The sequence below is a fragment of the Pseudophryne corroboree genome, chromosome 2 (genome assembly GCF_028390025.1).
Source record: "Pseudophryne corroboree isolate aPseCor3 chromosome 2, aPseCor3.hap2, whole genome shotgun sequence".
NCBI classification, from domain to species: domain Eukaryota; kingdom Metazoa; phylum Chordata; class Amphibia; order Anura; family Myobatrachidae; genus Pseudophryne; species Pseudophryne corroboree.
In genome coordinates, this window is record NC_086445.1 from 676,915,271 (window position 1) to 676,935,022 (window position 19,752).

General features: G+C 43.9%; 1 protein-coding gene across 2 annotated transcripts in view; it reads left to right on the forward strand.

The window, feature by feature from the left end:
• Positions 1-19,752, forward strand: part of MFSD4A (major facilitator superfamily domain containing 4A) — a 314,229-nt gene that overhangs the window by 258,173 nt on the left and 36,304 nt on the right. For both annotated transcript variants that reach the window (XM_063955141.1, XM_063955140.1), the window contains one exon: positions 19,434-19,504. In XM_063955141.1, coding sequence (XP_063811211.1) covers positions 19,434-19,504 — 71 coding nt within the window. The remainder of the gene's footprint in view (positions 1-19,433; positions 19,505-19,752) is intronic.

Consider the following 19,752-nt stretch of genomic DNA (forward strand, 5'->3'; position numbering starts at 1 on the left):
GATAGGTGAGGTCTCTGGGAGGTCGTTGAGTAAGAAATAATCAGTAATGTGACTTTTAATCAAATTAGTAATTTCCGGATTATGTAATAGGGAGTCATTCAATCGCCAAGAGGCGGGAGAAGGGCGGGGAGCAATAGAGTGGAGCTCAGCAGTGTTCGGACAGTGGTCCGACCATACCATAGGAAGTATACGAGTAGACTTCAGTTTAGAGGAAAGGTCCCGGCTGAGTAGGATCATATCGATCCTAGAGTAGGATTTATGTACAGGGGAGTAGAAAGTGTAGTCCCTAGTAAGAGGGTCAGTGAGTCTAAAGGAATCGAATAGTAATTGAAGCTTCAAAAGATCTAACAGTACGAGAGATCCCAGGGATGGGCGTTTGGGGGTAGAAGGAAGAGAGGGGAGGATCTGTCTAACGAGGCATCCAGGACCTCATTAAAATGTCCGGCCACTGTGATCTCCCCTTGGCGGAGCCTAGTTATGCGTGAATTCACACCCCTAAAAAAGGCAGCCTGATTTTGGTTTGGAGCATAGACATTAACAAGGGTACACAGGGTGTTGTTAAGCTTCCCAACAAGGATTAGCCATCTACCAGATTTATCTGCATGACTGTCCAACAACTCAAACGTAAGGTGAGCAGCGAGCAAAATGGAAACCCCCCTTTTTTTGTGTGTCGCATCACAAGCATGAAATGTATGTGGAAAGAGTTTAGATTTTAAATCAGGGTGTAGGGACTTTTTAAAGTGGGTTTCCTGCAAGAAAACCAAAATCACCTCTGGCCTGTTTAAGAGAGAGAAAGAGCTTGGTGCGTTTGGTGGGGCTGTTCAAACCTTTAACGTTGTGGGAAAATATCCTAAGGGCCATGACTCTCTGGAACGCCACGTCTCCTCCATCCGGACACCGCATCACTGCAATAGACCAAACAGAAAACATCATAAACATGAGAAACAAACATGGCAATCGGCAGACATCAGTGAACGGCTGAGTGAAAAAAAAGAGAACAGGACAGATAGAGTTCGGGGAAGGCAGGGACGAGGGGAACGTTGGGGACCAGAAGAAACGACATCTGGTCTAACATGCCGGTCAGGAAATGACAGAGAAAAGTCACTAAGTGACAACAACCGGACTCGTGTATAAGACCCAGTAGGGGGCACGCAGCCCAGCCAGGCCAGGCGCATCAGGCACAGCGGACACTCAACAACACACAGGGACCAGTAGCAAAAGGGGAAAAGAACAGGACTTAGTGTCCCAGAACCTACTACCATTTAGGGCAACTAATAACGAAGACGAGACTATCCAAGGCTAAAACGAGTCAAGTCTGGGGTAGGTAACAGCGATAATCTACATCTAAGCAGGGGGCGTCAGTTCCCACACCCCCAAAAGGGGGGACCAGACATGATAGATACCTAAGGTGGTCTAATACAAGAAAAAAAGGGCTTTTGCTGTTGTACGCATACAGAAGGCGTGGAGCAGGATGAATCCAAAAATCAAGGCTGGAAAATAAAGAGACTAAATAAAGAGATTAGCCCCTCACAACATACGCATAAACAAAAATACAAAACCACAGAATGAAATGGCATTAGGACATGTACAACATCAGGTGGCAGGGCTAGCGGAAGCAGATTTCCGTGCAGAGGGCACTTTCGTCCAGTCCCGCGACTCCATAGGCGAGGCCACATGTGCCCGCTGCGGGGAAACAGATGAAGCTGGTGGGGGGGAGAGGCCCAATGTGCGCAAAAGTCCTTGCGCTTCAGCCAGGTCCCTTGCCGAGTGGAGACGGTTGTGATGCCACACCAAGATGCGAAAGGGGAAACCCCATCTGTAGCGAATGCCATTGTCCCGAAGCACCGAGGTGATAGGCCTGAAATCTTTTCTCTTGGTCAGAGTAGCAGGAGCAATGTCTTGGAAAATTTGGAGCGAGTGGCCCAGGAATAGTAAGTTGGAAATCTTCCTAGCTTCTCTAAGGATGGCCTCCTTAGTCGTATAGTAGTGGCATCTCAGGATGACATCCCTAGGTAGAGCAGAGTCTTGTGATCGAGGGCGTAGAGCCCTATGGGCCCTATCTAACAAGAGCTGGTCCTCTGGAGTCGATGGCGATAAATGCACAAACAGTTTTTTTGGGTAATCTTGCAGGGACGTCATATCAACGTCCTCGGGGACGCCTCTAATGTGCAGATTATTACGTCGCGCCCTGTTATCTTGGTCTTCTTGATGTTCCAGGATGTGCTGGATCTCCTTCTTTAGACCATGAATGTCATCGCTCATGTCCTGTTGGGTAGTGATCACTTCACTCTAGTCTCCAGGTGGCCCGTTCTGTCCCCAAGTTCGGCAACGTCTGTTTTGAGAGAGGCTATTGCCGTGTGCACCTCCGCCTGTACCGCTTGGATGGATTTCCTTGTCTCCCGTATCTCATGGAAGATCAGCTGTAGATCTTTCTGGGTCAGCGGGGAGTGGTCTGAATCCTCCGAGTCAGAGACATCAGGGTGTGAGGGGGTTTCTGGACCTGGAGAGGTAGCATGGAAGTAGGCACATTTTTTAATGCTTTGGGTCAGGTTGTTTTTTGTTATTTCTAGGCATGGTGGAACCCAGAGACCGAACACCTGAGAAAAGCCACCGCAACATGTAGCTAGTTAAATTTCGGTAGCAGGGAGACAGTCCTGTAGTTATTCAAACATAGATATTGGTAAAAGGATGTCCCAAGACTCAGGGCATGTTCCAAAGGGTCACATGTTAAGGGAAGCAAGCTTCATTCAGGCAAAGTAAGCCCAGCGAGAAAAGCTGCCAGCAGGTGGAGCTCCAGTGTCAGTTATCATAGATGGTGTGACACAGCCGGGGCTCTGAAGGTGTATAATAGGAACAGAAATACTCCCAGCATGTGGGGCACAGGGGGAGCCCCCTCTGAAATCCCACACTGTGGCGCAGTGCGTACAGGACCCCAGCAGTGGGGAAGTCATAGGAGGGATCCAGCTAGGATGGGGATAGGGATATGTGCTATAAGGGGCGGGAATCCCTTTTTTGTCCCCAAATCACTTTTTTTCCCCCCAAAGATCCCAGGTGACGAGGGGCAGTACCCAGCATGATGGGGGCCCCAGCCACGGACCAGCCAGTAGCCAGGGAACCCCCCAATTATCCCCAGCTATCAGGGGAAGCAGGAGCTCTGGTTGCCCTTAAGCAAAATGGCAACCGGCGTTAAGGGAGGGCGAAGAATCCTGGGCCCAGCACCTTATAATAACCTCAGGCCGGGCGCCTGGAGCCAACAGATAGGGTGCCGCTGCAAAAGGGCTCAGCCCGCTCGGCCGCGGGGACTTCCTGTCCGGACCCAGGCCGCCAGGAGTGTGCAGCAGCCGCCGCCGTCACCTCAGCTCCCGGCGCAGCGGGCAGAAGTAGGCCCCGAGGCGGACACCAGGCACGGAGCCCGCTCGGCCGCTCCACAAGGGACAGACGGGTTAGAGATACGGGTCTGTCCAGGGGTGGAGGGAGCCGCAGACAACAGGAGGCCGGGCGCCGGGTAGGTCAGGCGCAGCTTCGATTCTCCACGGCGGGGATCGCCAGGTACGGGGCGCAACAGGAATTGAGCCCCCGGCTTCTGGAGGGTGCGCAGGCCCCAACCCGCAAGGAGGCAGGAGGCCTCCTCCGGCTCCGGGACTCTGCTCACCAGGATCAGGGGAGGTAAAGGCAGGATACAGGGAGCAGGGAGAGGCAGATATAAGCTGAAACAGGGCCAGATAAAGTATATTTAAAGAGGATTATACAGGAGCTCTCCTTAGGAACGACTGCCCTGCTTGCCTGCCAAGCTACGCCCCTAGCAAAGCCAACTTTGACATGATGAAGGAAGCGTTAAGGAACATGGAATGGGAAATTCTGTTTCAAGGAAAAAATACTACAGAGAAATGGGATGTATTAAAATCCCTGCTAATTAATAATACTCGTTAATTTATTCCCACCAGCAGCAAAAAAAGGAATAAAAATCCCAAACCAATGTGGTTTAACAAAAATATAAAGGAATTAATGGACAAAAAAAGATGAGCATTTAAAAAATACAAATCTGAGGGGGATGCGGAGTCATTTCAGCACTATAAGGACTGTAACAAAATATGCAAAAAAGGAGCGCATAAAGTAGAAACGGAAAAACTAGTAGCAAAGGAAAGCAAAGCGAATCCCAAATTTTTTTTTAACTACATCGACAGCAAGAGACTAAAGAAGGAGAGTATAGGCCCTTTAAAGGACAAGAGGGGAGTCTTAATCAAAAATTATAATGACATAGCAAACAAATTAAACAAGTTTTTTTCAACGGTATTTACCAGAGAGGACCAAATGCTGGGTCTAACACAAAATCTCAACAAAGATAATGTCCCACTGCTAAATGCTTATTTATGTGAGGAGGTAGTCTGTGACCGATTAAAAAAGTTAAAGATTAATAAGTCACCTGGTCCCGATGGAATTCACCCGAGGGTTCTTATGGAGCTGCACGCTGAACTAGCAAGACCTCTATTTTTGATCTTCATGGATTCGGTTAAATCAGGTATGGTTCCCAAAGACTGGCTTATAGCGGTGGTAGTGCCGATTTTCAAAAAGGGAGCAAAGCTGAACCAGGTAATTATAGACCAGTTAGTCTTACATCTATAGTGGGGAAAGTATTGGAAGGTATTCTAAGGGACAGTATTCAAAAGTTCCTTGAAGCAAATAAGGTCATTAAAAGGAACCAACATGGATTTATGAAGGACAGATCATGTCAGACCAACTTACTTGGCTTTTATGAAACAGTAAGTGCGAACCTTGATCAGAGTATGGAGGTGGATGTAATCTTTTTAGACTTTGCCAAAGCTTTCGACACTGTACCACACATGCGTCTTATCTATAAGCTACAAGAAATAGGGCTAGGGAGCACAATATGCACTTGGGTCAGTAATTGGTTAGATAATAGGGAGCAGCGCGTTGTGGTCAATGGATCATTTTCAAATTGGACTGAAGTACTAAGTGGTGTGCCACAAGGGTCTGTACTTGGACCACTTTTGTTCAACATTTTCATCAACGACCTAACAGTAGGTCTAGAGAGAATGGTGTCAATTTTCGCAGACTATACCAAATTGTGTAAGGTTATAAATACAGAGGGGGATGCTGAGTCTCTTCAGAACGACTTAATTAAACTGGAAGCATGGGCAGCAAAATGGAGAATGAGATTCAACACAGTGGGGGCAAGACCAAAAATAACACCAACATACTAAATGGGGTAATATTAGGGGATTCTGTCCTGGAAAAAGACTTAGGGGTTCACATAAATTAAGCAGCAGTACCCAAAGTAGGAGAGCAGCAAAGAAGGCTAATAAGATATTAGCATGCATAAAACGGGGAATTGATACAAGGGACGAGAGTATTACACTCCCATTATATAAATCAATAGTGAGGCCACATCTTGAATACTGTGTGCAATTTTGGGCACCATATTACAAAAAGGAAATCCTGGAGCTAGAAAAAGTTCAGAGGTGGGCGACCAAACTAATCAAGACGCTGGAATACGAGGAAAGGCCTGCAAGGCTAGGCATGTTTACATTGGAAAAGAGGAGACTAAGAGGGGACATGATCAACATCTACAAATATATAAGGGGTCAATACACAGAGCTTGGGAGGGACCTGTTTTCTATAAGATCAGCACAGAGGACACATGGTCACTCGCTTAGGTTAGAGGAGAGGAGTTTCCGCACATTGGGGGTAATTCTGAGTTGGTCGCAGCAGCACGTTTGTTAGCAATTGGGCAAAACCATGTGCACTGCAGGGGGGGCAGATATAGCATGTGCAGAGAGAGTTAGATTTGGGTGTGTTATTTCATTTCTGTGCAGGGTAAAATAACAAATTTTGCTGCTACGATCAGGTCTGAATTACCTGCTGTGTTACAGACATGAGGGCGTATTTATTAACAATTGCAGTAAATACTGGCTGCTTTATTTTTACACTGCAATTTAGATTTCAGTTTGAACACACCCCACCCAAATCTAACTCTCTGAACATATTATATCTGCCCCCCCTGCAGTGCACATGGTTTTGCCCAATTGCTAACAAACATGCTGCTGCGATCAACTCAGAATTAGGCCCATTGAGGCGAAAAGATTTTTTCACAGTAAGGACAATACGGGTTTGGAATTCCCTGCCTGAGAGAGTAGTAATGGCGGACTCAGTCAACACCTTTAAGAATCGGTTAGATAAATTCCTATTGGATAAAGATATTCAGGGTTGTGGTGCGTAGGCACGCATTATAGTTAATATAACTAGTCCTAACATAGAAATAACTAGTCCTATAATAAGACTGCATAGGAGACCACAAATAGGTTGAACTCGATGGACAATTGTCTTTTTTCAACCTTAGTTACTATGTTACTATATATATATTGTAAATGCTGATTTACTTATAGGACTAAAAGCAATACCTTAATACACTTAAATTCGAGCCGCTGTATGTAATCCTTAACCTACGTACTTTTTACTCAGTTAACGTACAAAGGCCCGTACCGTGTACACACTTTGCGTACACCTGCCGCGACGGGCGTACAAAGTACACGCAGTGCATACACACACACACCGACACGCTGAGAGCACAATGCAGCTACACGTGTGGCTTAAATACACTTTGAACTTTAGCAGGAAGGAGACACGACACCAATTGTATTTAAGATGTTGGGATCCGACCCACCAACATATAATTGCTGAAAGGGGGTTACAACAGATATACAATTACAATAACAGAAAAGAGGCTACAATCAATGGTACATACGTTTCGCTGCTGGTGTGGTGCGTGTGAGCTATGTGTACATTGTATGTGGATTAAATATGAGATATGTCTTTGTGGCTTTTCCATGCGATTACAAATGCTACCGTAATTACTCATACCACGCGCTAATACGCAAGACCGCGTGAGCAATCATACGCAACTTGCGGATATGCGCACGCACGGCAGAACAAGTACGCGCATGGAGGCCATCTGTTTGGTGTTTGTACGTGATGTGTGTACCGTAATATTTTCCAACTTCGACTATATATATATATATATATATATATATATATATATATAAAAAATAACAATATTACCAGGAGCACTCACCAGTCTTCTTAAGACTTTTTATTATCATTGCATCAAATCATCAGCATAGGGTTATTAACGTTTCGGTCCCATGTGGGGACCTTTGTCAAGATATATACACACTGTATATGCGAAAGCCCTCACTCACGCACTCACTGACTGACTCATCACTAAGTCTCTTCCCGATATGTTAGGAAGCTAAAACTTAACATAGGTATTCTTCAGGTGGGAAATAGGAAAACTATGTACAGTAATTAGAATTTTAATAAATCTCTTCTAAAAGAAGTTTTTTTTGTTTTTCCTTCTCTCTCTTACTACCTCTCTTTCACTCAATCTTTCTTAAAAATTAAAATAAAATGAGATTATATGTTTATGTTGGATTGACTTTCCAGACCTTGCCATATCTAACTGTTGTTTTGAACTTATGGTCTGATTTATCTTGCGATACCTTTATGTTCAATAACGCATTTGGGCCTCTGCTCAGTTCATGTCTGTTTTATTTCTCATCTTGCTAATAAAATACTGTTTTAAAAAAAAAAAAAACCTCCCCTAAGGGGATGAAAAGGGTATTGACATAATGGCTTGCATTGCGTGAACGATCACGCCCAAACGGACAATTGGATCAAAATTTGGATTGCACCTCCAGTGTGTAGAATTTCATTAACTACAAAAATGGTCCTGTCACTTTTTACCGTAACTCTCACTCACTCATTGACTGACTCATCACTACTGTAATTCTCTTATTTCCCGGTATGTTGGGAAGCTGAAATTTAACATAGTAATTCTTCAGGTGGGAACTAGGAAAACTATGTAATCTGAATTTTAATCAACCTCCCCTAAGGGGATAAAAAGGGGGTTAACATAATGACGTTATTACCAATGTGTAGCTTGCGTTGCGTGAACGATAACGCCCAAACGGACAATCAGATCAAAATTTGGATTACACCTCCAATGTGGAGAATTTAATAAACCACAAAAATGGTCCTGTCACTTTTTACCGTATCTGCTACGGGTGCTCTTCGGGTAACGCCAAGAACCATGGATTAATATTTACTTACATTAAGACGTCTCAAATTTACATCTCTATAGATTTACCAAATTTGTAACACTCATTTATATTTACAACTGTGAAAATCAGAAACTCCCATGCGAAGTACGGTAGAACAGCTAGTGCAGTGGTGGCCAACCTGCGGCTTTTTTTATTGAGCTGCGGCTCCTGCCTCCCGCTCCCTGATACTGGACGCACGGCAGCAGAAACCCCCCTGATGGAGACGGAGATTGCTTTATCTCAGTCTCTACACACACTCTCACTCACTCTCTCTCCCTATCCCTCTCTTTGTAAAAGGGGACTCTGCCTCCTATAATATGTAAAATGCGGACTCTGCCCGCTATAATGGGTAAAATGGGGACTCTTGCCTGCTGTAATGTGTATAATGGGGACTCTGCCTGCCGTAACGTGTAAAATAGGGACTCTTGCCTGCCGTAATGTGTAAAATGGGAACTCTTGCCTGCCGCAATGTGTAAAATGGGGTCTCTTGCCTGCCGCAATGTGTAAAATGGGGACTTTTGCCTGCCGCAATGTGTAATATGGGGACTCTTGCCTGCCGCAATGTGTAAAATGGAGACTATTGCCTGCCGTAATGTGTAAAATGGGGACCCTTGCCTGCCGTAATGTGTAAAATGGGGACTCTTGCCTGCCGTAATGTGTAAAATGGAGACTATTGCCTGCCGTAATGTGTAAAATGGGGACTCTGCCTGCGGTAATGTGTAAAATGTTTCAGTGTTTTTCGCCCCCAGTGTAACTAAAAATGGGAGTGTGACACATGGTCATGCTCCTACGAACGTCATACTGAAGGCGGGCACACAAAAATGTGGCGTGGTCTTGTACCAGTTAGGCCATGCCCCATTTTTGGGTGCGCACATTATTACCGGCTCTTTGGCTTGTCTGCAGATATTTTTAGGCTCTTTGCCTCTGACTGGTTGGCCTTTCCTGAGCTAGTATTTTGATAAAATCTATTTCTCTTTAAAATAACCAAAAAAGCAGACTCCCTATATGTGTTACTTGCAACATATGGGTGACTTTTGCATTAAACCTTTATGGCAAGCTATTATTATGGGCGGTATCCTAGTAGGTGCAGTGATTTACCGCATAGTAATAATGGGCTTTTTAGCCCAATAACGCTATCAGGCTATCCAATTACAGCCTGTTTTTACCGTATCGTAAATCACCCGTTATGGGACGTTTACACATGGGATCTATGATAACATTACAGACCCATGTGATACTGTCCGATAACGGGTTTCCTGGGGCTGGTTACTGGGGATTTTGCTTTGCATGCATAATCCCCAATAAGTGCCAGTTTACAGGGCTAATTGGATAGACCCGGGGGAATCCTTTAGCTGTGGTAACTTAATGCAGCTAATAGGATACTGCCCCAAGTGTTTGTGGTGGGCTGGAGTTTGCACAAATCTCCCATTAGTGATCCTGGTCCAGATATGTCCCAGAAGAGAAACTACGAGCGAAGATTTGGGTGGAGGCACTGATAGAAGTGAGGGAGGGGAGAAGCCTTGCATCTCAGAGTGCTCCATATATACACATATACACCATTTCCTATCACATAATTTGGTATTTTCTTTCGCTTTATTATTTATTTATTTATTTATTTATTTATTAGCAGTTTCTTATATAGCGCAGCATATTCCGTTGCGCTTTACAATTAGAACAACAATTATAGAACAAAACTGGGCAAAGACAGACAGACAGACAGACAGAGGTAGGAAGGCCCTGCTCGCAAGCTTACAATCTATAGGGCTTTAGCAATGTAATGCTTTGTAATATGTTGTAGTATAATTTTGTGTTTCATCCCTATCCATTTTATTTTTCTCTACCAATATCACAAAAATTTCCTTAACAAAAAGTTTTGAAAAAAAAGTATTAAAAATGTTAAGCTGATCATACATGAGTCCATTTGTGACATGCATATACACCATTTCCTATCACATAATTTGGTATTTTCTTTCCCTTTAGCTATGTAATGCTTTGTAATATGTTGTAATGTAATTTTGTGTTTCATCCCTATCCATTTTAGTTTTCTCTACCAATATCACAAAAATTTTCCTTAAGTTTTGATAAAAAAAGTATTAAAAAATGTTACGTTAAAGGGGGCGTGGCTATGATAGGAGAGCTCAGCACAGTACGTGCTACTCCTTGCCTGCCTTAACATCCTGGGAATATATCCTGCAGGTCCTCCTGGGGTCTGAAAGAAGACACACAACTGCTTAAAGGTGGGGTAAATATGTAAAGAGAAAACTACCAAGGTAGGATTGGCGCTGACAGGTGCTGTGGAACTTCAAGCTGCTGAATAAAGAGGGCTAGTCAAACCCTTACAGTGAAACAACAGAAGTAAAAATAATTCAGCGCTAAAATTAAAAACATTCAGTGTTTATTACACATAAGTATTACTGGTCATATATATGACATACATTTAAAAATTATAAATAAATAAACTGTTGCAACAGGAAAAAAATAAATAAAAAATATTAATAAATAGAAAAATATATGAAACACACCAATAGATGTAGGGCAAAGGGCAACACTGCTGAAAAATTGAATATTTCAGTAAAACTGATCTGTTTAGCTGGGAAAATTCATAGGAAAGCCTGCTTCCTAGGGATATTTTATTGAGCCAGAGATTACCAGTTCCAATTGAGTCCTCCAGTAGGTTAGCACTCCTGTGTGGCAATGGAGATCCTCTCACTGGCTTTTTTTTCCTTTCTGATGGTACTCTGCTGAAGGGTGGACCGTGGCAAGGTCTTTCACAATGGCTTGTCAGAATTGTCCCAATAGGACAGCAGTTCCCAATTACTGGACAGCAGGCTTGTATCAAAGTTTAGGAGTCCCAGACTTGTCACCAACGCGTTTCACTGCTAGAGCAGCTTTTTCAAGGTATAAAAGCAGTGTGCCAAAGAGCCCTTTATATAGCAGTGTTGAATCACAATGCCCTACAGGTGTGTGTAGATCAATCAATACAGATATTGTACAAAGTACGAAACTAACCTAACAAGATTAAAATATTGACAGCCAGAAGAATAGTCCAAATAAACAATCACAAAAACGAAGTGCAGAAAGTATAGATTAACCAACATTTAATATTCTTAGCATAGTCACATGATCACTAGTCCCGGAAGTAGGAAGTGTTGAAGTGTCTTCTTGTGCCTGAGTGTCAAGCCTCTCTTTCACTCATTCAGGATGAACATATATTGTGGCCAATCGGATGTACATCACGTGTTCACATCCTAGTCACGTGATCGGACTCCGATCACGTGATGTAGCCAATCCCCCCCCCGTTGCCTAGCAGCACTAATAGCTATTCAATATTTTAATCTTGTTAGGTTAGTTTCTTATTTTGTACAATATCTGTATTGATTGATCTACACACACCTGTAGGGCATTGTGATTCAACACTGCTATATAAAGGGCTCTTTGGCACACTGCTTTTATACCTTGAAAAAGCTGCTCTAGCAGTGAAACGCGTTGGTAACAAGTCTGGGACTCCTAAACTTTGATACAAGCCTGCTGTCCAGTAATTGGGAACTGCGGTCCTATTGGGACAATTCTGACAAGCCATTGTGATAGACCTTGCCACGGTCCACCCTTCAGCAGAGTACCATCAGAAAAGAAAAAAAAAGCCAGTGAGAGGATCTCCATTTTCACACCGGAGTGCTAACCTACTGGAGGACTCAATTGGAACTGGTAATCTCTGGCTCAATAAGATCTCCCTAGGAAGCAGGCTTTCCTATGAATTTTCCCAGCTAAACAGATCAGTTTTACTGAAATATTCAATTTTTCAGCAGTGTTGCCCTTTGCCCTACGTCTATTCGTGTGTTTCATATATTTTTCTATTTATTAATATTTTTTATTTATTTTTCCTGTTGCAACAGTTTATTTATTTATAATTTTTAAATGTATGTCATATATATGACCAGTAATACTTATGTGTAATAAACACTGAATGTTTTTAATTTTAGCGCTGAATTATTTTTACTTTTAAAGGTGGGGTGACCCTACCCGATCACTTCTGGCCCGGACAGCCTCTAAATCTGCTCGCTTGACCCGGCTTGATGAGTGCTGCACCACATGGGAAGCCATATCAGTGACGACGGAACTTGTGTGGCGCTGTCTCTACCCCCCCCTGCGAACTGCTGTGACAGCCTGCACGGAGAAGAGAAAGGTGTCCCCTACCTCCCGTTGCTACCCAGTGCCGCTACTTACTGTGCTGGCGGCTCCGGTCTCTCCTGCTCCGTCCGTGGCTGGCCCTGATTGCTCCACAATGCTTCCGCCGGCTGAGACTAGGGACGGGACCTGAGCAGTGGGGCGGGGTGCCTGCTCCCGGACGCCGCACTTCATTGTCTCTTGCCTCCTCTCTCCTGCCTGTGGCTGGCGCCGGTGAAGCCATGCTCCCTGCTGCCCCTTGCCTCCTGCGCACACATAGGGACACTGAGGAGGGGGGACGGCGCAGGTGTACCTCCCTGTTTTCTCCGGCTGCAGCCTTTCCACACCACTGCTGCAGTTCCTGCATTGGGACTTCCTGCATCCAGCATGCAGGTACTATTCTAAAACAGGGGTAATTCCCCCCATTAGGTGGCCTCACTGTGCTTATAAAATTGTGTGATGAGCCAAACAGCACGGAGCCCCCCCCCCCCCCCCCCCTATTCTTTTCTCCTGTCTTCTACCCTAAATAAACTGCTCATGAGGCTGGGGTAAAAGTTTCCTCTCTGGATCTTTATGTTGTGTAGTGCTACCCATGCAAGAGCTACCCGAGGCGGTATACCTATCTGGAATTTACTACTGTGACTTTTTTCTCCTTTCATTATATATACTCGGCTGGAGGCTTTATGCCCACCACTCGTGCTTTCCCTAATTTGTTGATAAAGTACTGATTCTGTATTGCACGAGATATCTTCCACTTAGAGCTCCTACAGTGCAAAGTATCGTGGACTTCTGCATATGTGAAAATACAGTGCTTAGAAGTCTCCCTGTTTACTATACATTTAAAGTCAGTACTGAAGCTCCCACTAGAGGTGAATATATAGAACACTATTAGCTATGGGGAAGACCCAGCAGACTGCGGCTGCGGCCAAGCTGGAAGAATTTGTTAGAAACCCACCCGCACAAAGTAAGAGATTGGGGGAGACGCGAGGTGGCTCCCCTCCCTCATCCCCAGCTGCGAGTACTAGCTCCGGTCCTCCTGAGGCATCAGAGGATGTGATCCAAAGAGTTCTGGATGCAGTCAATGCCAATGAAAACAGACTGGCTGAGAAAATAACTCAAGTACAAACGGATCTATCTATAATTCATCAAGATCTGCAACGAGTTAGAGAGAGAGTGGGGGAGGCGGAAACCCGCATTTCTACCGTTGAGGATACTGTGGTTCCGCTTGGCCGACGCACAACTACTCTCGAATCCCAGATGACTGAGGTACAGAAAAAATTAACTGATATGGAGGGACATCTGAGGAGAAATAACGTCCATTTTGTGGGACTGCCCGAGAAGGAGGAGGGCAACGCACCTGAAAAATTTCTGGAGCAATGGCATAAAGATTTTTTCGGGACAGATGCTTTTACAACATATTTTGCAGTGGAACGTGCACATAGAGTCCCTATGCAGCCACTACCACCAGGGGCTACTCCTCGTACATTCATAGCGAAATTTCTTCACTATAAAGATCGGGATATGGTTCTTACACTGGCACGTACCAAAGGCCCACTTAAGTGGAATGGTATCCCAATATTGGTCTTTCCTGACTTTGCGGTTGATATTCAGAAGGAGAGAGCCCAATTCATCCCCATTAAGAGATGTCTCAGGGACCTCAGTATCCCGTATGCTACGTTTTTTCCTTCAAAATTGAGAGTGGTCGTGGACGGAGAGGCAAAGTTCTTTTTGACCCCATGTGAAAGGGCGGTGTGGCTTGACCGGCATTATTCGGCTTGGCGCACTCTGGCAAATGACTGAGTATTACTATTGTCAGCTGTCCGGGCTGATAAATATGTCGATAAGTATAGATGTGGATATGTTTTGCATTGATGTTATTTAACTTTAACCCCCTTATTTTATTTTTATTTTTTTCAGGGGTATTATTATTTCCACAATTAATATGCTAAATGTTATACTTAAAACTGAACCCCTGAACGTTTAAGTGTTGACCGGTGCTGACCCCAGGGGGACCGGGATATGGCAGGGGGGGGAACAACAGGCCTCTGGTCACTGTATTTTTTGTCCTCTTTGTAAGTTTTTCTGGTTTGTGGGAAGTTATTTGGGATTAGGTATGCCACAGTTCAGACAGGTATACAGGGTGGGGGGTTATAAGGGGAAGGGGGGGGGGGGGAGAAAGTTAGGTTCAAAGTTTTTTAAGCATTGCTGTTGTGACATGTTTGGTCTAGCTTTTCTTGAGAAGTTCAACTTGTATTTATCTAGACTCATTCCATTACTCTGGAAAGATTTGACATTTCATACTATTAGTGATGTTGGCACCGCTTAATTTTAAAATTTGGCCTGGAATGTACAGGGCTTAAATGACAAAATTAAAAGGGTCCTGGTGATCAGGCAGATCAAACAATACTCAGCAGATATTATTTGCCTTATGGAGACGCACCTGGTGGGAGCCAAAGTTCTGTCTCTTAGGAAACCATGGGTGGGGTGGTCGTACCACTCCACGCATACCTCTCACTCCAGAGGCGTCTCGATTTTGGTACGTAGGTCTGTCCCGTTTGTTCTCGATCAGATTCAGGTGGATCAGTGGGGCAGGTATATTTTTCTCAAATGTCAGATGAATTCTATATCTATATTGTTATTGGCCGTATATATCCCTCCACTGTACACCCCAGAGATTCTGCGCAAGGCTGCTGCTTTCATGGCTCTTTACCCCGATATTCCCGCTATTTGTGCCGGAGATTTCAGTAATGTTATGGACCCAACTATGGATAGGTTTGGAACCAACGTTACTGTGTCCAGACCGCGTCCGGGTGGTTTTGCATTGTTGGTGGAGGGTATGGGTTTGATAGACGTCTGGAGGGCTAGGCATCCAGCTGCACGCCAATACTCATGTTTTTCACCCACTTACTCATCCTTTTCTAGAATTGATTTGGCTCTGGTGTCACAATGCTTGCTCCCCAAAATTGTTGATGTCCAGTATGCCACTAGAGGTATCTCAGACCACTCACCGATACTGTTGGATTTAGATACTGGGGGCACCCGGGGGCAATCATTTTGGAAATGTAACTCATTTTGGCTTTCACAGATGGGCACTGGTGCAGAGCTTGAACTTGCATGGTGGGAGTTCCTGGAGCTAAACAGGGATACTGCTAGTCCAACAATCTTGTGGGATGCATTTAAAGGGTTCTTTAATTAGATAGGTAGCCACCCTGAAAGCTGGTTATAAACGCCAAGAAATGGAGCTGGAGGCTTCATGTAGATCCCTAGAACTAAAATATTTAAATGATGGGTTGGTGTCATCTAAAGAAGCCTGGTTACTTGCACAGTCTAATTGGAGAGAATGTTTGTCTGATAAAGCCAAGTACCGCTTACTATACTCCAAGCATTCCTACTATGCCACAGGTGACAGGCCTGGTACTTCACTGGCGCATTTAGCGGTGACTAACACTGTACTTGCCCTACGAGGAGACGATAATGTAACACATGTGAAAACCCCTGAAATAGCGGCCCAGTTTCTTGCCTATTATAAAAAATTAGTATGAAATTATCAGCTGATTTTGACAGAAATAAATTACTATCTTGATGGTATTCCAATACCCTCGCTTTCTACTGAAGCGGCTGAATTCCTAGATTCCCCTTTGTCATTGACGGAGATAGTTACTGCTATTAAAATGTTTCCAGGAGGCAGAGCACCGGGGCTAGACGGAATACCTATTGAGCTCTATAAAAAAACATAGAGAATTTTATGGGCCCAAACTGCTTACACTGTTCAATGACTTATTGGAATTTGGCTCACTACCTGCCTCTATGACAGAGGTTTTGATAATAGTCCTTTTGAAACCAGATAAAGACCCAGAGAAAGCGGCCTCGTATAGGCCTATCTCGCTACTATCTACCGACGTCAAGATCTTGGCAAAGGGCCTGGCACTTCGGTTAAATTCTGTTATAACTCAAATTATTCATATAGATCAGACTGGTTTCGTGCCGGGGCGGTCCACTCTAACTAATCTAAGGCATTTATTTACACATCTACAGGGCCCTCGCAGGGACGCTGGCTCCTCTGTTATAGTATCTCTTGATGCTGCTAAAGCTTTTGGTTCAGTGGAGTGGGCGTTCTTGTAGGGGTCTATGGCTCGCTTCAGCATCGGACCACGTTTTATACAATGGGTCAAATTACTGTATTCAACCCCCTCTGCCAGGGTCTCGGTAAACGGTTTCACTTCCTCTGCCTTCCCTCTGTACGAGGCAGGGCTGCCCGTTATCCCCTATTCTCTCTGCCTTGGCAGTGGAACCGTTAGCATGTCTGGTACGTTCTGACCCAAGGGTGAGGGGCTTCCGGGTGGGACATGTTACGGATAAAATTGCCCTATACGCAGATGATATACTGTTGTTTATATCAGACTATAGTAATACCATGCCCTATATATTGCGTATTATTGACATCTTCGGCGGGTACTCTGGTTTGTCCATCAATTGGGAAAAGTCTTGCATCCTGCCCTTTCGTGGTACTTGTCCTAGTGCCCCTCTTGTGGATCTCCCTCTTCGATGGGTAGACTCATTTAAATATTTGGGAGTGTGGGTCACAAACAATCCCTCTCAATATTTCTCCTTAAATATAAAACCACATGTGGATTATTTGCATTCCCGTATTGCGGTGTGGGGGACTTTACCCCTTACTGTAACGGGTAGAATACATTTAGTGAAAATGGTCGCCCTGCCTAAATTGCTATATGCGCTGCAACATTTCCCTGTATATCTTCCAATAAAAACCTTTAAGAAAATTGATGGCCTTTTTTCATCCATTGTATGGTCTATTCGTCGGGTCAGAATAAAATTGGACACCCTCACATGCCCACGTGATTCTGGGGGCCTGGCCCTCCCTAAATTCAGTCTGTATTATCTAGCGGCACAATTGGTGCACATCAGTAAATGGTTACAAGATCCTTATAGGAATGAATTGATTTCCCGAATTCTTTATGAAACAGACCCAAACTGTTCCCCAATACAACTTTTATTGAGTGACAATGTGTCACTTTATAACTCCCTGTCGTCAAACAGGCAATTTTGGTCTGGAGGCAGACACATAGACTGTTGCAGGGAGAGGGCTGGGACCCAGAAACGCCCTTAGCATATACGCGCACCCTTACTGAGCTTGCTTCACTACAGGTTAAGGAGGTCTGGCACCGTTATGGGGTACAGTCTCTTGGACAATTATATCACATGGGTATATTTAAGACTTTCCAACAACTCCAGGAGTATTACAATATTCCTACTTTCTATTTGTATCGTTATTTACAACTTCGCCACGCTTGTTAGACTCAATTTGCAGCTGCCCCCCTGATGCTTAGGGACACACCCGTTCGTGAACTATTTTCTAACACTCAAAACTGTACTATTTCAGTGTTCTATTCGGCTCTGCTCCATGCCTACCATAAAGAGGCCTTTCCTTCTATTAAATGTAAATGGGAGGGGGACCTGAAATTTGGGAAGACGCTATAGGCGCCTCTAGACTGGCAACTACAACAGTTCAATATCAACAGGTACACCTTTTTGTTTTACACAGAGTCTATATTACCCCAGAGAGGCTAATGAGATAAGGAGGAAGGACAGATTCTAAATTCCCCAAGTGTGCTCTAATAGGGGCACCTTTTGGCACATGCTCTGGTCTTGTCGAATAGTTCATGCATTCTGGCAAGATGTGATCAAGATTATAGTTTCCACTGGAATACCTGCTGATGTAATGTCCCCTCTTGTGTGTGTGTTGGCGGTGGTGGATGAGGGATTGCTCAATGCCCCTTCCAGACGTTATGTTATAAATTTATGTGCTCTTGCACAAGTATCTATAGCCCGCTCATGGATGGCACCCACTGGCCCAGATACAGACTCATGGATAGCCCTAGTGAATACCACGGTAGCACATGAAAAATTTGTTTACATATCCAGAACAGCCGTCGCTATAAGATATGGGGTAGATGGCAATCTTCACCATATGCCAAGGGTACTCAAATCAATATGCTCTGTGGTGCCAACTCAGTTTCATAAGGATACGTTATGTTGTTACATATTGTAGAAAAGAAACAGTAACTAATGATCACACAGAAATAATGTTTAATATACTGTTTATTCAGGTTGATAACGTATAAGGCTGGAACACATGGACAGTGCAATGTATGTGTGGTCCCATACATATTCCACATTGATTGAAATCAAGTTGTTACTGTCTACACCAGGGCTGGCCAAACCAGTCCTCGAGATCTACCAACAGTTCACATTTTCCAGACCACCTAGCTGGTGCACAGGTGTAATCATTACTAATTAAGATGTGCTGCATTCATTCCTAACTGACAATTCTACAGATCTCCAGGAGGCCTGGAAAACATGAACTGTTGGTAGATCTCGAGGACCGGTTTGGCCAGCCCTGGTCTACACTTTATCCTGTATCTTTCGCTTGAATGCATATATCAATATCGCCCATCTCTGTTAACTGCATCTTAACGCTGTGTTATTTACTGTTTAATTAATGTAAATGACAGCAAAGCTATTAAGTAATGTTTTATTTGTTTTTTGTTATGTACCCAAATCAAAACACAATAAAAATTGTTGAATTTAAAAAAAAAAAGTTAAGTGAAAAAATGCAAAGTTTATGACTGCACTGTATTGTTTATTACTACAGTGTGATCATACACGTGAGTCCATTTGTGATCTTACATAAAGGGCGGGATTCAATTCTTTTCACCCCTTTCCACACTCGTTCTGTTTCTGCCCCAAGGGACGTTGTATCATTATTTCAGCTCGCTACCCCCGGAATAGCGAGGCACCTAACCCTTTACACAGCTAAACCTGATTACTATGGGCGCAATATGCACGATAACGGAGATCATTTTAGAAAGGAAATTGGGCATGATATATCATTTGAATCTCACCCAAAGTCTCCAGCTTTATGAAACTTGACTTAATGTAAAGTATTCTACAGTATATTGAAGTAAAGGGTTTCACAGTCCTGACAAGTGTATCTCTATAGTGATATTGTAATGCACTGCTACTTAATTTGGAAACATTATTAATGATATACAGGCCACATTTGTAAATCTAATGAAATTATTGTATCTGCCACAAATACAACCACATTCTGTCTTCTATGTATATCCACAGGATGTGCCACTACGATTCTTGTTACAGCAGCTGGGATGGGTGAGATGGTTCTTCAGATCCTTGTAGGAACGGTAAGAGATGATCTATTCTGTTTGGGGTGAGGGATATACCACTTATTTTGGGGAAGAAAGTAACAAACAAAGGAAAACTAGTTAAACGGGTGTGGTATGAAAGAGCTAGTGCCTAGGTAGACAGTAATTAGGTCGACCCCATATGGTCGACAGGGTCAACAGGTAATAGGTAGACTGTAAGGTCGACAGGTAAAAAGGTTGTCAGAGTCTAATGGTAGACACAATTTTTTTATTTTTTTGGGGGCGTC